This window comes from Molothrus ater, chromosome 5 (genome assembly GCF_012460135.2).
Source record: "Molothrus ater isolate BHLD 08-10-18 breed brown headed cowbird chromosome 5, BPBGC_Mater_1.1, whole genome shotgun sequence".
NCBI lineage: Eukaryota > Metazoa > Chordata > Aves > Passeriformes > Icteridae > Molothrus > Molothrus ater.
Genome location: NC_050482.2, coordinates 52,464,021 through 52,483,788, shown reverse-complemented (window position 1 = coordinate 52,483,788; position 19,768 = coordinate 52,464,021). Strand labels below are relative to the sequence as shown.

At 40.3% G+C, this 19,768-nt stretch overlaps 1 protein-coding gene across 2 annotated transcripts in view; it reads right to left on the bottom strand.

Annotated features, from left to right (window-relative positions):
* LARGE1 (LARGE xylosyl- and glucuronyltransferase 1) overlaps positions 1–19,768 on the bottom strand; it is a 279,977-nt gene that overhangs the window by 43,424 nt on the left and 216,785 nt on the right. For both annotated transcript variants that reach the window (XM_036401466.2, XM_036401467.2), the window contains 2 exons: positions 10,950–11,062; positions 9,308–9,433 (listed from right to left, as the gene is read on the bottom strand). In XM_036401466.2, coding sequence (XP_036257359.1) covers positions 9,308–9,433; positions 10,950–11,062 — 239 coding nt within the window. The remainder of the gene's footprint in view (positions 1–9,307; positions 9,434–10,949; positions 11,063–19,768) is intronic.

The following is a 19,768-nucleotide window of genomic DNA, read 5'->3' as shown; positions in this document are numbered from 1 at the left end:
GAAGTTCTCTGAATCCATTAAGATAATTGTGTGAAGACACCGTGTCACTCACACACAGCACAGAGCTGCAGCACCATGGTCAGCTTTGCTCTGAACATCATGGCTCAGGGAGGGACACACCGAGCTGAAGCCCTGCACACACAGCAGGAGCAGCCTGGAGAAGATGAATGCAGCTCCCTTGGTGTCAGCAACACAGCTCCACAGGAACAGGGAGTTCTCTGAAACCATGGTATTTGTTGCCCAGTGAGTGGACTGGGTGAGGAAAAGAACAAGACACAGCCTGAATTCTGCCTGGACTACAGCAAACAACAGGTCACTCCTCTGAGTGTTTATACTGCCATAAAAGCTATAGCACTCTATTCTACCCACCCAAAACCCACGAAATATCTCCTGATAAGAAAAGCTTTATCCATTACTGGGATTTCACTGGTAAGCCTACTAGAATGTCAGAAAACCATACAAGCTCTTGAAGAAAAACATCTGTAGGGAAAGAAGAAAATTTCAGATATCAGCAAATTGCTTTTCCCAATTATAGGAGCACCTTAAATAAAGATTATGATGCATCCACACACTGCATGAATTTGGGAAATTATTTGCACCAACTTACTTGGTGTAGATATTTGTCCAAGGAATGCTACATTCTTTGCTGGTTTTACATTTGTCCAGATGTTCAGAAGCATAGCCTAACTGTGCAGAAACATGTTGCTGCATCATGTGGTGAAAATACACCACATAAATGAAAAGAGCTTTGGGTAAGTACGGGCATAAACTTAGGATAACGGACTTTTTTGCACTGAAAAATGGATCATCAAAATCTCCTTTCTTTGAAAAGAACTTGACATATTTCCTCCATTGTATTTAACTGCAGCAAAAGGCATTAATGCTTGAAAAAATCTCAGCAACTGAATCCTACCTCAGGGAAATGGGCACATGTAACAGAAGCACAGGGCTGAAGGAACCTAAAGAGCTATTTACCAGTTTTACAGGGTACCGGAATGCATTGTTACAAGCAGGCATAGAATGGAAACTGTCTGCTGGTAACTTGTACTTATTTAAGAGTGGATCAAAGAAAGCTAAGAAGCTGGCAAATGGGACAAAAATGCTTGCTAGAAAAACCTTTTGTGTGCTTTCCATACTGCTCCTAGTCTTCATGTGTTTCCTTTTGGATACTGTCGTGGTTTGAGAGGAAGTGAGTTTTTGGGATGCTGTGGTCAAACCAATAGGTGCTCAGATTTGAATATTGGCACCTGGTGTGGCCACTGGGGACATGGATACGCCTCTGAGAACACGGGGGTTAAAAGCAGAGAACTCCCAGAAAAACCTCTCTCGGATTCTGGTAGGGAAAGAACTCCCCCTGCCCAGCTGCCGGCTGGGCGGGGGAGGAGAAGCCATATGGCCAGGTGAGGTAGGCCTGGCCCTGAGGATGGAAGGGTGGAGGGGCACCAAGAGACATTGGGCAGCCAGCCCCCCCCCCCCCCAGGGGAGGGAGGGAGAGAGAGAGGGAGGAGAGAGAGAGAGAGACACGGTGTCTGTGCTTGTGCCACCTTGAAATTTGATAGCATGGCCGGCTGAGAAGGAGAAGGGGGGGGGGGGTTGTGGTGAGAAAGTGCCTGGCAGGGCAGCTCCTCCTGGAGCTGAATGAGAAGAGAGATAGAGATGAGATAAGAGGAAATGGGCCACGAGAGAAGTGGAGAAGAATCTTAGGTGGGAGGAGGTGATGGAGTGGCTTTTGGCTAGACTTTTCTTGTATAGCCATGGACAGAACCATTTTTCCTGTGACACAGAGACTGCATTTGGGGGAGGCAATGGCTTGGAGCCAAGAGAGTGCAGTGATGTTATGTGAAGGAGTGCGTGAACAGAGGTGACGGGTGAGGAGGGTGGTTGGTGCCCTCGATCTTCAGTGGAGGAGAAGATCTCTGTTCTTGAGACCCCTCGGCCCCAGGGGGTGAAATTTGGGGGGGACAGGTGTCCCGAAAGTGAGAGACTGTGCTCTTTTTTGGAACTGGACAAAGCACCCTTAAAAGAAGCAGCTCTGGTCCATGCGCAGTGGTGAGAGCACTGTACATGGAAGGAAGAGGTCACGATGGCAGATGTTCTCTGGGCGGTGCCATGAGTGACATGGAAATACACAAGGTTTCAACTGTGTTTCCTGGGGAAGCCTATGGCACAAGAGGGACTCCTCTCCTCTTGATGAACTGAAAATTGATAATCTAAAGGGTGGTGATGGACTGAGAGTTGGTGATATGAGGGATGGATGTATTAGAAATTTGGTGGGGGGAGGAGGAATGTTTTTGGAAGGTTTTCATTCTTTCTGTGTGTTTCTTTTTACATATAGTTGTAGGTTAATAAAGTTTTCTCTTCTTTATTCCTAAGTTGGAGCCTACTTTGCTCTATTCCTGGTCACATCTCACAGCAGACACCAGGGAGATTGTATTTTCATGGGGGCATTGGCATTGTGCCAGCATCAAACCGTGACAGATACCCACAAGCATCCTCATCTTCACAAGCATCCTAATGCTGCTGAGCACTCTGAGCACCCAGAGATCTGGGACCATGAACACAGATATGGCTAATGATGATAACCTCAGAAACTGTCACAGGACAGGCTCCTAGGTAGTGCAGGAAATTCCCATCAACACACAGAGTGTCACATCACAGCCAGGCCTTTGCTGATGCCTCTACCCAGTTGTGTGGGAGATGATTTCAAACCCAGACAACTGCAGTTGTCAGTGCAGAGGCTCTTTGCTGCTGTGCTTCAGGATCTGTTGTGTGTGTAAGCTGGAAAGTGTCAAGGGCTTAGCTGGTGGCTCAGATCTGATCAGATTTGAAACGTGTCGGGGTGCTGCATGTACACTGATGTCAGGAGCCTGGAGTGAACTGCACACAGCTGAATGGAGCTGATGACTATCTAAACAAGCTGATTTTTTAATCAAAAAGGACAGCACATGCCAATGTGTGCTAATATGATGTGCTAAAGAACATCAAGGAACTAACTATGCAACCATCTGGATGACCTGAGGTAGAAAAACCACAAAACAAGTCTAGCAAAAAAGCAGGCTGCTTTTCATATGTAACACAATTAGATAAATAGTATGTGATATACCAAAGCATAAAAAAGAACAGCAAGTTACAAAAAGCAACAAGACTTTTCACCCTGATTTAAAACACTACATCCAAAGACCATGTGCTTTTTTATGTCAGCCCACAAACTCACATTCAGTTCTGGCTGTCTGATATGGTCTATTGCACCATCAACTACAGCAGAATTTGTGCAGGCCAAGACACTCTTGTAGAGACTGTCATGGGCGTCAGTGAGGTACACAATAAAGATTGCACAGGTAAAGCGATGGCCACTGCATTAAAGACTTTAATGTGCACAACAGTAAATTGATTGGAGAAATAAAAAAGATCAGTTTGCAAGAGACTACAGGGAAATCAGAAGGAAAAAAAACCCACTTTGTTTGAAGACTGCTATCTCCACATTAAAAAGAGAAAGTGAATCTAGAAACTGAGAATCTCATTACTCCAACATCCCTGTTCCAAGACTGAATAGCACCATAATACTGTGTTTATTTCTTCTTCTAGTTTCTAAGTTATTTCAAAGCTCTGCTGGTTTACAGAGGAAGTTCCAGCTAGAAATATAAAATTCCACTGCCATTATCTGGGTAGACACCTCAGGAACAATGCTAGCCTTCAGGCTGACCTACAGGGCCTTCCCACTCTTGATCACAGCCTCCTGAGGACTACAAGAAAATACACTTCCTAATCTTCATTTAGCAATTTAAGTACTGAAAGATCAGAACTTAAAATTCCACATCTATTTAACACTTGGTTAGTTGTCATTAAGCAATTTGGCACTATCCACATTTCTGTTAATACCACCCTAGTTAATCAGCAACCATTACCACTCCCTGATTACACACAGCCAACCTCCTGGAACACTTCCATACATTTGTGGCCTAAACCAGGCTAACTGCACCCATAGTTCCCATTTATTCCCCAGGTTCTGACCCAAGGCACTCAGTGAATGACACAGTGGGAGCCTCATGGACTGGCAGTGGGATCTGTGATGGGAAGGAAGAAAGGATGTTATATGCTGGAGGAGTCTAGGAAGGCTCTAAACCAGTTATCTGGATGGAAATACACTGAAAACAAAAATTCCAGCAAACCTCCTTACATTACCATCTGCATTTAATCTCTGGGAAGATTAAATATTTCAAACATGATGTTCAAACCATGAAACAATGAACATAAATACATTATTTCTATAGGTACCTTTAACCATTTTTTTCCCCTGAAGCATTTTCTCTCTCAAAAAGATGTATTTAGCCAAATGTTTCCTTAACCACAATCTCTTCCATTTTTTCACCCAAAGAGACATCTTGATAATTTCTTGTTCTGCTTCAGCCCTTCCAGAATCAGAGAGCAAAGGATATCCTGTATAATTATATACCTGCTTTCCAGGCTGAAGGGCAAGAAATAAGAATAAATTAAGCTTAAATTTAAGCTTAAAGAAGTTTAATTTTGCAAGGCACTGAACAGATATCCTTAATTAAGCCCATGAGCACTTCACAGTTTAGGTAAACAAGTGGTATTTTGTAAACAGGACGCTTTTCTGCTAAAAAACTGGACTCAGGCAACCAGACCCTTCTCATTGAATCAATAGGAGTTAAACATTTGGCAAATCTGCACAGTAAAGCCACCTATATATGTCACTTTAATGCCATCTCAATAGGCTTTTTTAGAAGCTTAAATATGCCCCAAACCACACTGCAAATATGCACCACATGTGTAACTTATGCCATGATTAGAAATGTCTGGAAACTTTATTTTTTAAAGTGTGTTTTATCAGAAATGAATGGTTTAATAAAAGAACCAATTTCCTCAGAAAGGTTCATATACTTCATAAGAATGCCATCACAGAGATTTTAATGTAATATTCTAAAACACCTAAGTGGAAGAGACTCGAGTTGAGTAGCCAGCAACACTAATTGGGATGTGGGACTCAAATCCCTGACCTGCCTAGTTCGGTGCCCATGGTCCCAGGGATTACTTTACTCCCCTGCTTACTGCCACTGCTGTATGGAGCTAAGCTGACAGACTGCCCCTGCCTTGTGCTTTTCAAAGGTCATTATTTGTCCTCTGAAGGATTCTTCAACTTCTTTTCCTTCAGCTCCTGTGCCAGCGTTTAATGAGAGGCCTCCTGCCTGCGAGAACACCCCTATAAAAACCCATGGTGCTTCCTGTGTGGCAGGACAGAAACATCTGACTGGCTCCAATGTTCACTCAAAGGAGGGGTGTTTTTTAACCCTCTTGAGCCCTCACTCCTCTCACTGCAGCTCTTCCTTCATTGGCATTAAAGGGTGCAAGGCTGCAGAATGCCAGAAGCACTGCAGATTAGAGCAGAAGTGCTTGGACAGCATGGGGCAGCTCAGGGACTGGAACACAAAGAGGTGAAATGGGTCATGTCTGAGGCAGAGCTGAAATGATGTATTACAGTTATGGAAAAGAAGCTGTTAAAACTTCTGTAAGCAATATCACAAAGTCATTCCAGTGTGGAGGACATTCCCAGGGAGGACACAGTGAATCACAGAACACAAGTTCCCAATGAGGAATTTATGAGATTCATGATTTATCTATCTGCTGATTTAGTATCAGCTGTATTCAAAACCAGTTTGAAAAGCCATCAATAGGTTGTAAAGCATTTTTCCATGTTAAGAGTGTGTGTAAATTCTAATAATTTGATACATTCCCATTGAAGAGTCAAGCATCTGATTTCTGTGATTGTGAATTACCAGATTGTCTGCATGTAAATAGCATCTGTATCCTTGACAACCAGACTTTATGACTGACTCATTCAGTGAGGTCATGATTCATTGTCAGAGGTATCAAAATTCAGTACCTTCTTTCACAGTACTTTCCTGCCATTAGGTTTGTGCCAAATCATAGTAACTGAGATTTCCTTACAGACAGGAACAAAGTACTGACCAAGAAGCAAGCAAAAGCAGGGACTAATCCAGCAAAAGCAATACATAAATGAACCTCAGATTCAGACCAATCCCCCAGGAAAAGGAAAAAAAATCAGTAAAATGGATAGAGATGCAATTTAACGTGGTCTAAAAAGAGAAAAAGGTGATCAGAATCCTCTTCAGGCAATATGAAATATTCAACTTCTCCCTAAGCCTTGCATAAATGTGAAGAAAGCAGCAAAGTGTCTGAATGCATATGCACACAGAGGTCCCTGAACAGCCCTGGGGGTCCAAGCTTACTTGACACAATTCTGTGTATAAGAGATGACAAATCCTCAACTCCCTTGGACTTTGAGGCCAGATGGAATCAAATCAGCACCTTTTCAGTCTGACAGGAGGAATGCACTCTGTTTTGGCTGAAGAATCCTTGACTGGGTCAGCTTTACCTTTTGAATTTAAATCTCTCCGTTCACTTCCTTCTTTCTTATGCTATTCTTCTTTATCCTCCAGTGCAAACTTCAAAATCTGTCTTTCTTTCCCTCTTACCCTCAAGGTTTGTTCTACCTTGTTTCTCATTCCAGTCTTACCATGCAATAAAGAATGTGCCAAATCTGTTGTGTTGTACCATTTATATTAAATGCCATGGAACTGATTAACTCGGGTGATTTTAAGAGTGAAATTTTTAACTTGGAGTAATGACACTTGTTAAGTTTTGGTGAGACTCAGATACCTAACCAGCTGTTTTTTTTACAGAACTAGAATTTTGATTATTTTCATAATGCAATTCACAACTTTAATTGGTCTATGCCTTTTTTTTTAATTGTATGAAGAATTTTAAACAGTGCTGCCTGAGGGTCAGTTCTTTAACTGCTCAATATGGGAAAAGCTTTATTGAAACCATGGGGTTTTATGTGCACCAGATAAGGCTCTGACCTCTCTTTCAAGGCAAAGAATTTCAGCCCAAATTTAGTATGTAGGGGATAATTTTAGTAGAGTGAATAAGTCCAGTTTAGCTGAAGAAATTGCTTATGTGTCTTCACCCCTTGTTGAGTTAAAATACTTCAGGCCAGAAAATCAGTGGAGAGTATTGCACATCTTAGACTTCACTGCCTATGCTGTAATGGAACTGACAGTGTGACACAATATACAGCAACAATGACCAAGCCTGAATTACAGCTGTAAAGATAAATTTGTTAATTGACAAGAAAGAAAGGATTTAATTTGTTTTTAAAATACTGTCAAATGCTTACTTGTAGGTGTTACATATGAGTTAGATGTCCCACACCTGAAGCAGATGAGTTAACACAGTCACTGGACTCAGAAGATCAGACATCTGCTCTGAGGTGAGCTCCAGCCTCCAAATCCACTCATAAAGATGACACTTTGGCTGCCTAAATCCAGATGTACAGCAAGGTGTACATCTCAATCCCTGAAAGCACCTTACAGTTATCCTGCTGGCCCATCAGCTGCCTTGCCAAGAGGACATCTCCTGTAGGTCTGTGTTTTATCTGCCACTCATATATGGATACTGCAGAGTCCCTGTGGTGACTCAAACCATGTTTAGGCAATGGAACCAAACCCTTGATCCTTGTTACCAGCTTCAGTATCTTTTCCTCATGTAAATGGTTGTGTCTTTAACTTGTGCTGAGTCCAGTCTCAGTGTCTCAATAACATAAATTAATCTCAGTATCTAATTCACAGCAAAATACTGTGATATGTCACAGGTGGGACGTGTATTTTTCTGAAGTACATATTTTAGGAAACATTTTCCCTGTTACACATCTTTCTTTTTGTTTCAGGCCCTGCAATCACTGTCAAACATGATTCTCAACATGAATGCAGTACAAAAATCTCTATCAGTACTTTGTTTCAAGGCATAAAACCATCATGCTTTAAAGTGCCTGTGTTGATCCTGCCCTACAAACAGGTATTATAAACCATTTAGTGACTAGTGTACTGACAGTACAGTGATTTAACTTTAAAAGCTGTCCTCTATGGATCACACCTGAATAGACAGTTGTGAATAATTTATATATGAAATTCAATCAATGATGGCCAGTTTTGACAGGTCATTTAACCCATGTAGAACTTTTGTCTCTTGGAAGCACATCTTTTGCAAGTGTGTTGAGAGTGATTGATTTTCTATATTCATCCTGCATCTGGTGTTCATATTGAACACTCCTGCTGTTACTCTACAAATTGCTACAAGGGAAAACTTTGTTAGATTTAGATGTACAAAGAGGGTGGCCAAAATCTGGAACCTGGGACCCAGGGAGCATGTGAAACCTCAGTGCTTGGAGACTCAACGCTCATCTGTACAAGATGCTGAGCAGCTGGGTCTATCTATGTTGGTCCTGCATTAAGTGGGGTTTGGATAGTATCCAGAGAGCCCTTGCAACCTCTTCCATAGTTTTGTGCCTTTGATTTTTTTTTAAACCTCATTTGCATTCTCAAAACTTAAGTCCAAATATACAAACCTTAACTGAATTCTAAAATCAGTCACTGAAAACTACCTAATATTTACTATGTTCTGATGCCACTAGGCTGTTTTGATGGAATCTACTGCTGCACAATCTTACTCTTACACCCGGACAAAGCTCAACCAAGCTTCAGTTCTGAACTCTCTGCATGCTACATTTGAATCTCTGAGTTCAGTCTTTCAAAATGGCCAGGGCACAATTGATGTTCACTTACCCATATCTATTAAAATTCATCCTGCTTTAATACTCTACTTGTTAATAGTGAAAAATGTGCTAATAAACTCACACTATAGTTTCATTTAATTAAATTAATAGGTTTTTAATCAGTCTTCTTTTTTTCAGGACAAAACATGGGAAAATGAGTGGCAACATGACTGGGTAAAGTGTGTGCAAAGGCTAAATATGAAGTGAGCAAGGTCTTTACATTTCTCCTAATGCATTTCTAGCTAGCGTCTGCCCAATCCTCTCTGAATTTCACTCTGTTAAATGGTGTTCAGCAAAGAGTTTCAAGCTTGTCCAGTACAAAAATGAAAGGTTTTGTATTCTTTGTCTAGGAAGACCTAAGACCTGGGAAAGCAGTAAGAATTCAGTAGTAAGCTGCACTGGCACAGGTGGCAGGTGCAAAATGTAAGAAGGCAAAGCATTTCTTTAACACCTTGCCAAACCCCAAAGCAGCATCTATATTTGAATTTTCTAATAGTAGTCAGAATGCACAAAACCAAAGTCACACTTCCTTTCCCCATTTGGGTGTCTATATAAACAGTATGTGTTAGTTTCCCCCCTACTTAAGGCAGTTTATCTTTCTCTGGCAGCAGTCCTTCATTCTCTGTCCCAAAGGACACCTCCTCTGCAACATACCTTCAGGTCAGACACATCTCTGTAGCACTGCTCAGAACGGGTGTGATCAGAAAGCTGCACATTCCAGAAACATGGGAGCTGGTAGACAAGGAAGGGATTTTGTTTGATGACCGCATTGAAGATATCCTAGCAGAAAAAAAAAAACCAAAAAACAGAGAAACATTTGGGTATGTTGTTTCTACTGTGTGAGGTGATCTCAACTCCTCCCCCAGCTGACTCTCCTTTTCCCCCTCACAGGCAGAAATTCCAATGGTGATGAAAGGTGAAGTCTGTAAACCTTTCTCCATAATTCTGTTGCCTTGGAGGGTGCTGTTAATCTAAGGGGTGATATATAGATCCACACAAGAGCAAAAAGCTCTCCTGACACACAGAGCTAAGGCACTCCAGCAAAGTTTTCTAACATTCATCTTGTACTGCTGGCATGAGGTGTGGTTCCTGTTCTAGTCACCAGGGAGAGTAACAGGCAGTAAAACACACAGTGCCTGCTGGCACTGAATACTGCACCACTTTTTAACAAAGGGCAGGAAAGTGAATCTGGCAGCTATATTGCTTCAAGGTGAATTACTAGACATGACTTTAGGTAGAACTTTGTTGTTGCAACAAGTACCACAGGTACTTTATGGAGAAGGCATGTAGGACAGGTTGCAGAGCAGCCTACACCATGAGGGACAGAAAGTTTTACCATAAGCAGTCATTCCGTTGGAGAAGTAAGTTAAAAGGACAATCTGAGGATAAGGTATTAGGGGAAGACTCAAGCAGCCCTCCTCTGTTCTGCAAAATTCCGTCCCATGCAGGTATTAGACAGCAACTCAGGACCTGACTGAAAACACAGTGAAGTTGCAAGAATCTTTTAAATGAACCTCAGGATCACCCTGCAAAGATGCAGTACAGAGTGCACATCTCCATGAGCACAGCAAGGAGTGTGCTTCCTTTGTGGTGACTGGTCAGCAGCCAGAGGTAGCTCAGAAGGAGAACAAATATCTAAATATGATGCTGTATTGAATTAACATGTTTAAGCTGTTGAGCAAGAATTATTGGTTCAAGTCTAGTATTACATTCTGTTTCTGGGTCTAAATTGAGAGCTGGCAAGAAGCACAAATTGAAAAACTCTATTTCTATGTTTAGGCACACTGTTTCTTCTCTAGGCCTCAGCTTCCTATCTGTGGCAGGGAGACAGCAGCACTTTTGTCTTTACAGGGCTGTTGTGGCAAGGAGTACATTAAAAGACATCTGGGACTCATCTGCCAGAAACAGTAAAGAAATCTCAGGAGACTCTTAAAACTAAATTCTGATTAGACAATAACCAGTGGGAAAAGACACAGTTTATTTGGACTTCTGGTGCCTGGAGGGTTCTCTGTTAAAGAAGGGAGGACAGAAAATGAAAGCTTGAAAACCCCTTTTGTCCCTCTTATGAATCAACTGAGCAGAGGACGTAAAAATGTCAGTGTAGTAAGAGGAACCAAACCTTGTGACTAAATCTCCATTCTCTTCCACATTTTGCCCAGAATGATTCAACAGACAGGTGACTACAGGCACAATAGCTTTCCTTTGCCTTTTCCCACATCTCATCCCTTCTCCCTTTCTTTCCTTCCTCAACCCATGGCTCAGTGGTTGTGCCACAGTCCTGCAGTGTCCCACTCACCTGGTCAGCCAATGAAGTGGACAGCATGCTCATCAGCTCCCGCTCCGCCGTCAGTCTCCACATCTGCTCCCACTTCATCTTCCGCAATTTATCGAGGAGCAGCAAGATCACCCCTGAAGGGAAACATGGGGCAGAGATAAAGGGAACCCATGATGTCACGTGCCAGCCAAGGCCCACCCTGCCCACGTGCTGATTCAGCAGCTAAAACACAACATAAAGTTATCTGACACACCTGACTGCAACCCTTGAAACTTCTCCGAGGAACAAATTATCAATGCTGGTTACAATCTAGACCTTGACAGGACCCGCCATTGAGGCACCAAGTGTGCACAGAACAGGATCCTCAAACTGGAAATTTTAAGTTGGAAGAAAGGTACCTCAACATTCATTGTATTCCTCAGTTACTTTTTGGCTGGCCAAAATTCCTAGTGTACAAGAAGGGAGAACAGCGGAAACAATGAAGCTGGATTGAAACACCAGCAAAACCTTTCCTACAGTGTCTTAGAAAAATCTGCTTGAAACATGAATTGGGAAAGGCTCAGATAAGAGTGCTGTCATGGGGAATGAATGCAGATTGAAGGACCACAAAGAAGGAGTACTGATAAACAGCAGGCTGACAGAAACCACCTAGTAAAATCAATGATAGGTTCTGTGTTGTTTCATATCTTCATTAGTGGAGGGAGGAAGTAAACAGAACAGTAATGACATCTGCAAATGACATTTAACAAGAGGCCTTACAAAAAATATGGCAACTGTAGAGAACCGTAGCAGCTACACAGAAGAATACGAAATGACAAAAAGCAGGCACAGGGAAAAGCTGCCTCAGGGAGTCCAAGTTGATAAAACTAAAAGTAATGAGAAAAAGAAAAGAAATGTAGTCTGAATACTTAAGAAAAACTCTCCTAAAACCGCTGCAGTGAAATAAACTAAAAATGGCAGACAAACTACTTTATTTCACGAGTCTTTCCAAATCAGACTACACCAGGATTAGAAAATGTACCTGGAAAAGTGCTGCTCTGGATGGGAGAGGACATAGGTGGTTCCAGTTGCTTCCTATATTTGGTTTCTATGACATAGAAAGTTTCTTTCTAGTAAAACCTGGCACTGCTATGAATAAAAAGAAAACCTCTCCTGGCAGTGCATTTTGTGGCCTATTTTAGTTGTGTTTTCCATTTAGTCCATCTGGTTCCCAAGGATGCTGGAACCTGTGCTGGAGGGATCCCCTTTCATCTTCAGTCAACCTTTCTGCTTCCAGCTGTTAGATTTTAAAGGGATGCATTGTCACAACATGCTACAGTTAATTTATGCCAGTGTGTTTGTCTTCTCTCCAGCATAAGAAAAGCCTATTTTGGAGCATGTAGTGTGCATGCATGAGCTTCTAAGAGAGCCATTATACATTGTCTGAAATTCTACATCAGTGTGAAACAGGTTCCTTGTGCTGCAGCAATAAACTGGGTGGGAGATCTCCTCTCCAGCAAAGGATTTTTTCCAGCTGGCAAGAACTGTCAGCTTTGCAGTTAAATGCAACTGAGAAGGTTCTTTATTAAGAAAAAATAAAGAATAATGGTTAGATAACTGTAATAGAATAGTTTTTATAATTCATAGACAATAGGCTGATTTTTCTTAATTTCTCTAAGCCTCCAGTCTTAGGAAGGAGGAAGAAAAGGGGTAATATTTTAATATGTGCAGTATTCTCTTTTTTTTTGACTTCCACTCTTATCCTAGCAGCAGATTATGGCATTGCAGCTAACAAGATTATGCTGTCCTGAGGGGCTATCATGGTAGCAGCTGAGAGTAGAAGAGGCAGATGGAGTGAAAAAACTGGAATATATGTGAGAAAGGATGTACTAAATTATAATGCAATAATGGCTACTGAAAATATTCACAAAGTTTTACTGTTTCCCCATCAAAACTGATTTCAATGTGATTTCTATTTTAATTCATCTGCAGGCTTGAGTTTAACACCTTTGTACAGTTTCTATTTAGGTTTTTAATTTACTGCTGCCAGAGAATACTTATAGCAAGTTTAAATATTTATTCATTAGTATTAGTGAGAATAAGATATTTCTACTAAGAGGAGAATTTAATACTATTCACTAAGTGTTACTGAGTGCAAAAGCAAAGCAAAAGCATGTGTTTTTGGAACTTTTATAACAGTTCACACAGAGGAAAAATTATTTTTTTCAGAACAGTGAACTTCAGGTTCTTGTCTATATTGTTGTGTTGCCAAAAGCAAACATAACAAATGAACTAACTTCAATCTACACAATTAGTTTGCAGGCAAAGTGTCTGAAATAAGGAAAGGAAAATATTTGCCTCAGGATCCGCTTCCCTCAGAGTCAAATTGAGTGAAATCTCAGACTAAATTCAAGATGACATACAGCTGAACATAAGGGGAAAAGGGACTCGCTCTCATCTGCTGTGCTGGGGGAAGAAGAGACTGGAGGAAAAACAAGAAATGAAAGGAATATTTTATTAACATCTAGCCCCAGGCAGCAGGACTTCTGATCTTTTGAGAAGTGCAGCATCTTCCTGCCGTAACCTACCTGAGAAAAACAGAAGGAAAGCTTGGCAGCAAACAAAGAAAAAGAGAGAAGTGGCAACCCAAACATCTCATGAGTATTAAACAAATTATGATTAGCCACAGAACACCCTATTTTCTTTGTCCTGAGGAAATAGTTCAGGCATATCCAGAGATGTAAATATCTCAAAGATCTAGGAGAAAAAAAATGCTTTATTACTAAATTTGTGGAAAACATCCTAGTCTTGTTATAACTTGAATGGCATTTCTCTCCTGCTGCTTGATGAGACTTTGCTTGAACTACCAAAATTTGACAGATTCTGAACTGCTCAAACAGGCAAACAAACAAGAAAGCAAACAAACAAAGAAAGCAGTTTCTCAAAAATGTCATTTAAGGACACACAAAAACCCAGCTCCAAAACCAAAATAAAAAAACTCCCCCTAAGCACAAAAAAAAAATATTGGTGAATAAATTGAATAAAACAGGACAATAAACCTGAATTAACATATTTGGATAAAAATGTTTCAGTTGGAAAACACTGCAAATTTTTTTTTGGTACATTTTGAAGCTCAGTTTACTTGAAAATAATTTTAATCTCAAAATTGATACAAATTAAAAATCTTATTGAAAATTATTACAAGATCTGAAAAGGAAAATAAATTTTCTATTTTGGGTCTAACCAAACTTTGGGAGTCCCTTTTTCCATCCTTTTCCCATTTTTTGATTTAATCTTCCAATGTTTTCATTAAGCAATGGTTTCCAGAGATGCTTTAAGACATGTCAGCAAATTTGTTCTTCTTTTTTGTTTGCTTTTGTTAATCTGCTCCAGAACAAAATATTTTATTTCATTTTTCTGAACAGTAAATTTAAAGTCTACAGAAAGATCAGCCATTTCCCTTGGAATACTACCAAACATGCCCATCTCTTGCTTCTAGAACAAAGACAACAGCTCCTCCTGAAATTCAGAGAGGAACATATAGTAGAGCTGGAAGTAATAAACAACATTTTAAGACAAAACAGAATCACTTAGAGACGTTATAGTGAAACTGGACAAGCTTTCAAACTCAATCAATTTATTACAATGGGCCTTTTAAAGTGCCTGAAAAAAACATTCAGTGCTGTGGGGGAAGAAAATGTAGCTCCTAAGAAATAATTTTCTGTAGGATCTTGCCTTTCCTTTTGGGTGGAACAGGATGCTTTTGTGAGCCTTTGAGGCAATGCCATCTTATATGAGTAGCACCTCAGAATCTATCCCTGTCAGGTTTTTAAAAGTTCTTCTTGAAATCAGGCCTGCAACACTGAACCAGCTAGACAAATAACAAGTAGATATCATCATAATATCCAAAACAGACAGGTAAGACACACTTCAAAATATATCATAAAGCAATAGTGAGTTTTAAAAAATTACTGGGATTTTGCTATAGCTAAGCAGCACACCAACACCAACCAAACCACTGAGTCTGAGAGAAATAATGAACTAACTGAGTCTGTAAGAAATCACTTTAAACAGGCCTGAAATTATGCAGATTTTGTAATAAATATCTGACCCAGACATTTAGGGCAGTAATCTACCATGTTTTGCGAAAGAGATTTGGCACCAAAAATTTCAACTCCATTTTAAGTGCTGTGGAAGAGCCGTGTAGCTCTGCTATCCTAGGAGAGGCTCCATGATAGTGCTGATTGCTGAGTACTCTAGCAAATACTTGCAACTTCTTTTAATTCTGATTTATTGTACTTGAAGTCAATGGAAACTGTCCCAGCGTGCAATGTTAGGGATGTGACTATGCCTTTGCTGGTCAGGGCTCCAATGACCAGCAGTTAAGGACTGCATTTGGAATCCACTGAGCCACAGCTCCACACCACTGACTGTGGCCTCTCTTTTCTACCCACAGTATCAAGAGCAAACAGAACAACCTAAGTATATGGCTGTTAGGGATTAAAACATTAAATTAAAGTTAGAATTCCAAAACAAGCCACTGCACACGTTTTAAAATGTACATCTTTGTGTGGATGAAATTCACAGCATTTATCTCACTTGGTTTATGGACTATCTGTTGCTCATAATTTGACCAGCCATATCATTACTGTAATAAAGCCATATTTTTCTATAGCTTTTAACATGATGTGACTGAAAGGACTGTCATTCTAGCACATTTCTGGAGCCTCCTGATACATTATTTAACTATGAATTTCATGCACCAGTCTTTTTTCCCAAAAAAGCTTTTCACAATCTAAAATACCCAAACTAATAAAAAACTTGCACGGATGTACAATGTGTTCATTGAGAATAAATGATGATCCACATTGGAACTTTCCTCTCAGAAAACTGAACAAGGCTGAGAAGCTGTTTTGAAAGAAAGTGTGCGTCCCTCCAGGCATGGTGACAGAATGCAATAGCCCTCGTTTTCTCTGCACATGTATTAAAATGAAAGTTGTCATAGAGGGCAATTTGAAATGTTGTGCAGTCACTCTGTTGGGAGGCTGGTTCCTTCTGAAGCATTATAAACATTTTGTTTACACTTCCTGATGACCATTTAATTAAATAGAAGACTTTTACTTTCTTTATTCTCTTCTTCCCAATTATGGTACTTTTCCTTAGGCAGAATTAAGATGAATGTTTTACTCAAGCATAGTTCTAACTTCTTATTATAGAGCTGCTCACTGTAGCTCAGAATGTCCCAGTTTTCTGATTCTTTACTGCTTAGATGCTATTCTTCCTGAGCAATTTGGAAGAAGATTAACGTGTTTTCTATCTTCTACTTAATTACTTCCACTTCTGGGGGAATTTCTCCAACTTTCTTTAAGCCCCAAAGCTGCTACAGAGGAATTTCCTTGATTCCAGAGTCTAGAAGGTCTGGAGGAGAGGAAACATGAGCCATAAGACTTTTTGCAGGTCTATGGAGGAATACCTCTGCTACTTAGAGACCATCCTGTTCAGTAATGCTCTCTCCTCTTATCTCCCAGAATCTTGTGAGGAGAACTAACAATTCCACAGGCCTTTCAGAGGTCAGCAAAGAAAAATCTTCTCTAGACCTGAAGAAATTTGCCTTCTCTCACACAGATCCCAAGCATATAAAATCCCAAGCAGTAAAAATTCACACACTTAGCAGCCCAAATTGCTGAAAAGATTCACCTAACATGGAAAACAACATGGCTGGGAAATAACAAAAATATTAGAAAAGTAAAAAATGGAAACTAGGGGTTATTCCCAGCTGCTGTTTGGGCATCAAGGAAGACATTAAGGATAGTAACCTTTCTCAAAACCCTGTATCCTGAACCTTGTGCTAAGGGTTGTTGGAGACAAAAACCATCTGTGAAGAAGCTCCTTACATGGCTTCTTTTTGTGACCCTTTGAATATATAGCACAGAGAAATTACATTTTAGAGGCAAAAAAGAAATATTCCAGGGAGTTCTCATTTGGTAAACTATGGAAATGGCTTCTAAGAAGGGAAAAAACCCTGTAAGAGGCACATCATTAAAATCTCATAAAATGCAAAAGACTGGGAAAGTTTTTTCTGAGCACTTTTACACCTCAGAGAAAACAATCTAATCTCAAACCTGCAAAGGGAGAGAGGAGGGAGGTTTCAGCCTTTATACACTGTATCACCATGGCAGTGGCCACATGAAGTGGAGATCTGTCTTAAGGACATCTCACAGCACTGTCATGCACAAGGATCAGCTGACATCTCTGCACATGTCTGAAATACATCATGAAGATGCCAAAAGTGGCCACTAGCTAAAAGATGGCCAGGTACACATCTTATTATAAAGTATTTTGAAATGTGAGATTTAAAATGAAAAGTGATATTGGGGGGAGGGGTGTGAATGTCAAAAATTTTTACCAAGTTTTAAAGAACTTTTCTTCTCTTCAATACTAAAGCTGCAGTAAATTCTTACACACAAGATTAACTGTGGCTTCATTTGCCTGTGTGCTTAGGTGGCTTCAACAGAAAAAAAACCTCCTGATTAAATACTTATTTAGGTGATAGAGTCAGAAAGGATGATTTTTCACTCTTGTATAACAGAGGTCATAGGATTTTTCAAAATCAGTTATGGGCCTACTAGAGCATAACTTCTAGAAAAAAAAATTCAGTCTTGATTTAAACATTTACAATAATGGATAGTCTACCACAAACTTTGATAAGTTATTCCAATGTGTAATTACCCTGATGCAGGGTGCTTCCCTTATTCTAATTTGAACATCTCTTTGAACCTTCAGTCATTTGATCTTGCTGAACCTTTGCTAAATTGGCAAGCCCTCTATTAAGAAATGTTATTTTCTCCTCCAAATATTAATAACCTAGGATCAAATTATCCTTTGACTTGGTCCTAGATAAGCTCCTGGAGCCATTTTTCCAAACTTCATGGGAAAGTTTCCAGTATTATTGCTGAATTTTGCAAATTTTTGAGTGGTCATCTTTGACCTGTGAAGCTTAGCCCTGGACAAGTAGCTAAATCTACATTTTAAAAGATATACAGTCCAAGAAATGATCCCCAGCACCCAGAGCACCAAAGCCCTGGTTGTGCGTGTACAACTGGGGGTGAGCATGCTCTGCTCAGGGCCTGGCTCTTTCCTGAGCACGCCCTGCTGGCCACATCCATCCTGCACAGCACTTGTCTCTGAGGTCTGGTTTATGCTCCTTCAGTTGTCAGACAGAACGATTATCCTGTTTGCATTTCTCAGTGTGGATGACATTATGAGAGAGCCATGCCACAGTTTTCTAGACTGGAGTGTTTTTAGCAAGGAACAGAGGGTCTGTGTTGTGTGCATTGGAGAATGTCATCAGTGCATGTGAAATATTAATCTTCTGAGGCCACACTTGGGGCTTAGAAAGAGGTGCCAAATGGAGTGTAGTCCTATCCATGCTACCTTCCAGAAATACTTCCTGAAGTGAACAATGAAAAAATTACACTAAATTTAATTTTTTTTAATGAAAGACAGTTTGGTTCCTGAGAAAGACAGGGTACCAACTAATTTCTTTGTCCTGTGGATAAACAGGGAGCCAAGAGTGAAGAATGAACTGAGCAGCTAAGTTACCTGGCAGTGTAGACATCGGGTGTGACAGGAGTAAAAAGCCTCCATTCCATACAAAACAAATTCATCTCCTGTACTCATACTTGAAATTACGCTATTTGTACATCCACTGATCACACAAAGTATTTTGTCAGTAACAAACCTGGAGTTCATCCAATTACCCATCCTGGGTAGGGATGATTGTCATGCTTCTCTTAATTCTTCCTGAACATAGAATTCTTCATGTCAGTGCCTCAAAACACAGAATTGTGAGTGAGTGAGTGTCACAACTCTACAAAAAGCCACAGGAACTGGACTTTGGGTGAGCTGTGCTGAAGAGAAATCACAGAACAATATAGACTGTCCAGGGTTACTGTGCAGGAGGTCCAGTCATTGCATCTCCATGTGCAGGCATGTTTGGAAAAAGGGATCACACAAAACTGGTTTTTATGGATAAAAACTGAGGAGGTTTGTTGAAATTTGCTGGCTATTTACACCGTTAAAAGCAAGTATATCTTCCAAAAGTAATTTATCTTAGACTCTCCACCAAAGAACCATCCACCTTTAAAAGAAAAAAATAATCTGTTTCTTAATTCTTAGCTCTTGTAAATCAGCTTAAGTCTCTTTAATGCAAGAGTCAGGCATTTATATCAGATCTGGACCTTATCTATGATACTCATCTGTGTTTTATTCTTCCACAGAAAGCAGCAAAAAGTGAATGGTAACAGGGACCATTGCTTTAAATTATGTTTGGCTTTTCGGTTTTGATCCTCTCAAAGGCATCATATTCAATAGGGGTCAAAATACCAACAATTTTACAAGGTTTCCACTTGGGACTATGTGAAGAGGAAAAATGCACCCTGCACAGGTGCTAATTATTTTGGCTGGCTTTTAATATTAACAGTATCTGCCTTATACTTTCCCCCCGCCCCCCTTAATGGGCAGTTTATTGACTGAGTGAGATTCAGGACGAATAGAACATTCTAAGATATGGATTAGGGGAATGAAAGCAGCAGCACACAATGAACAAGCCTGGAAATTAACTACAGCATTAAAAAAAAAAGCCCAGGAAACATAATCCTTCCTGCACAACCACTTATTTTCTAGTAACAGAGAGAAGGATTAGGTTCCCAACAGAAATAGAGAGATTTGCTTAAGGAGCTGTTTATCATGCTCATATAACCAAACTGCGCTACAGTTTGGGTAAGGAGATTGCAAAGTTGGACTGCCAAGCTTGGAGGGTTGTGTTCACCAATAAAACACCCAGATGGTGGCCAGTTACA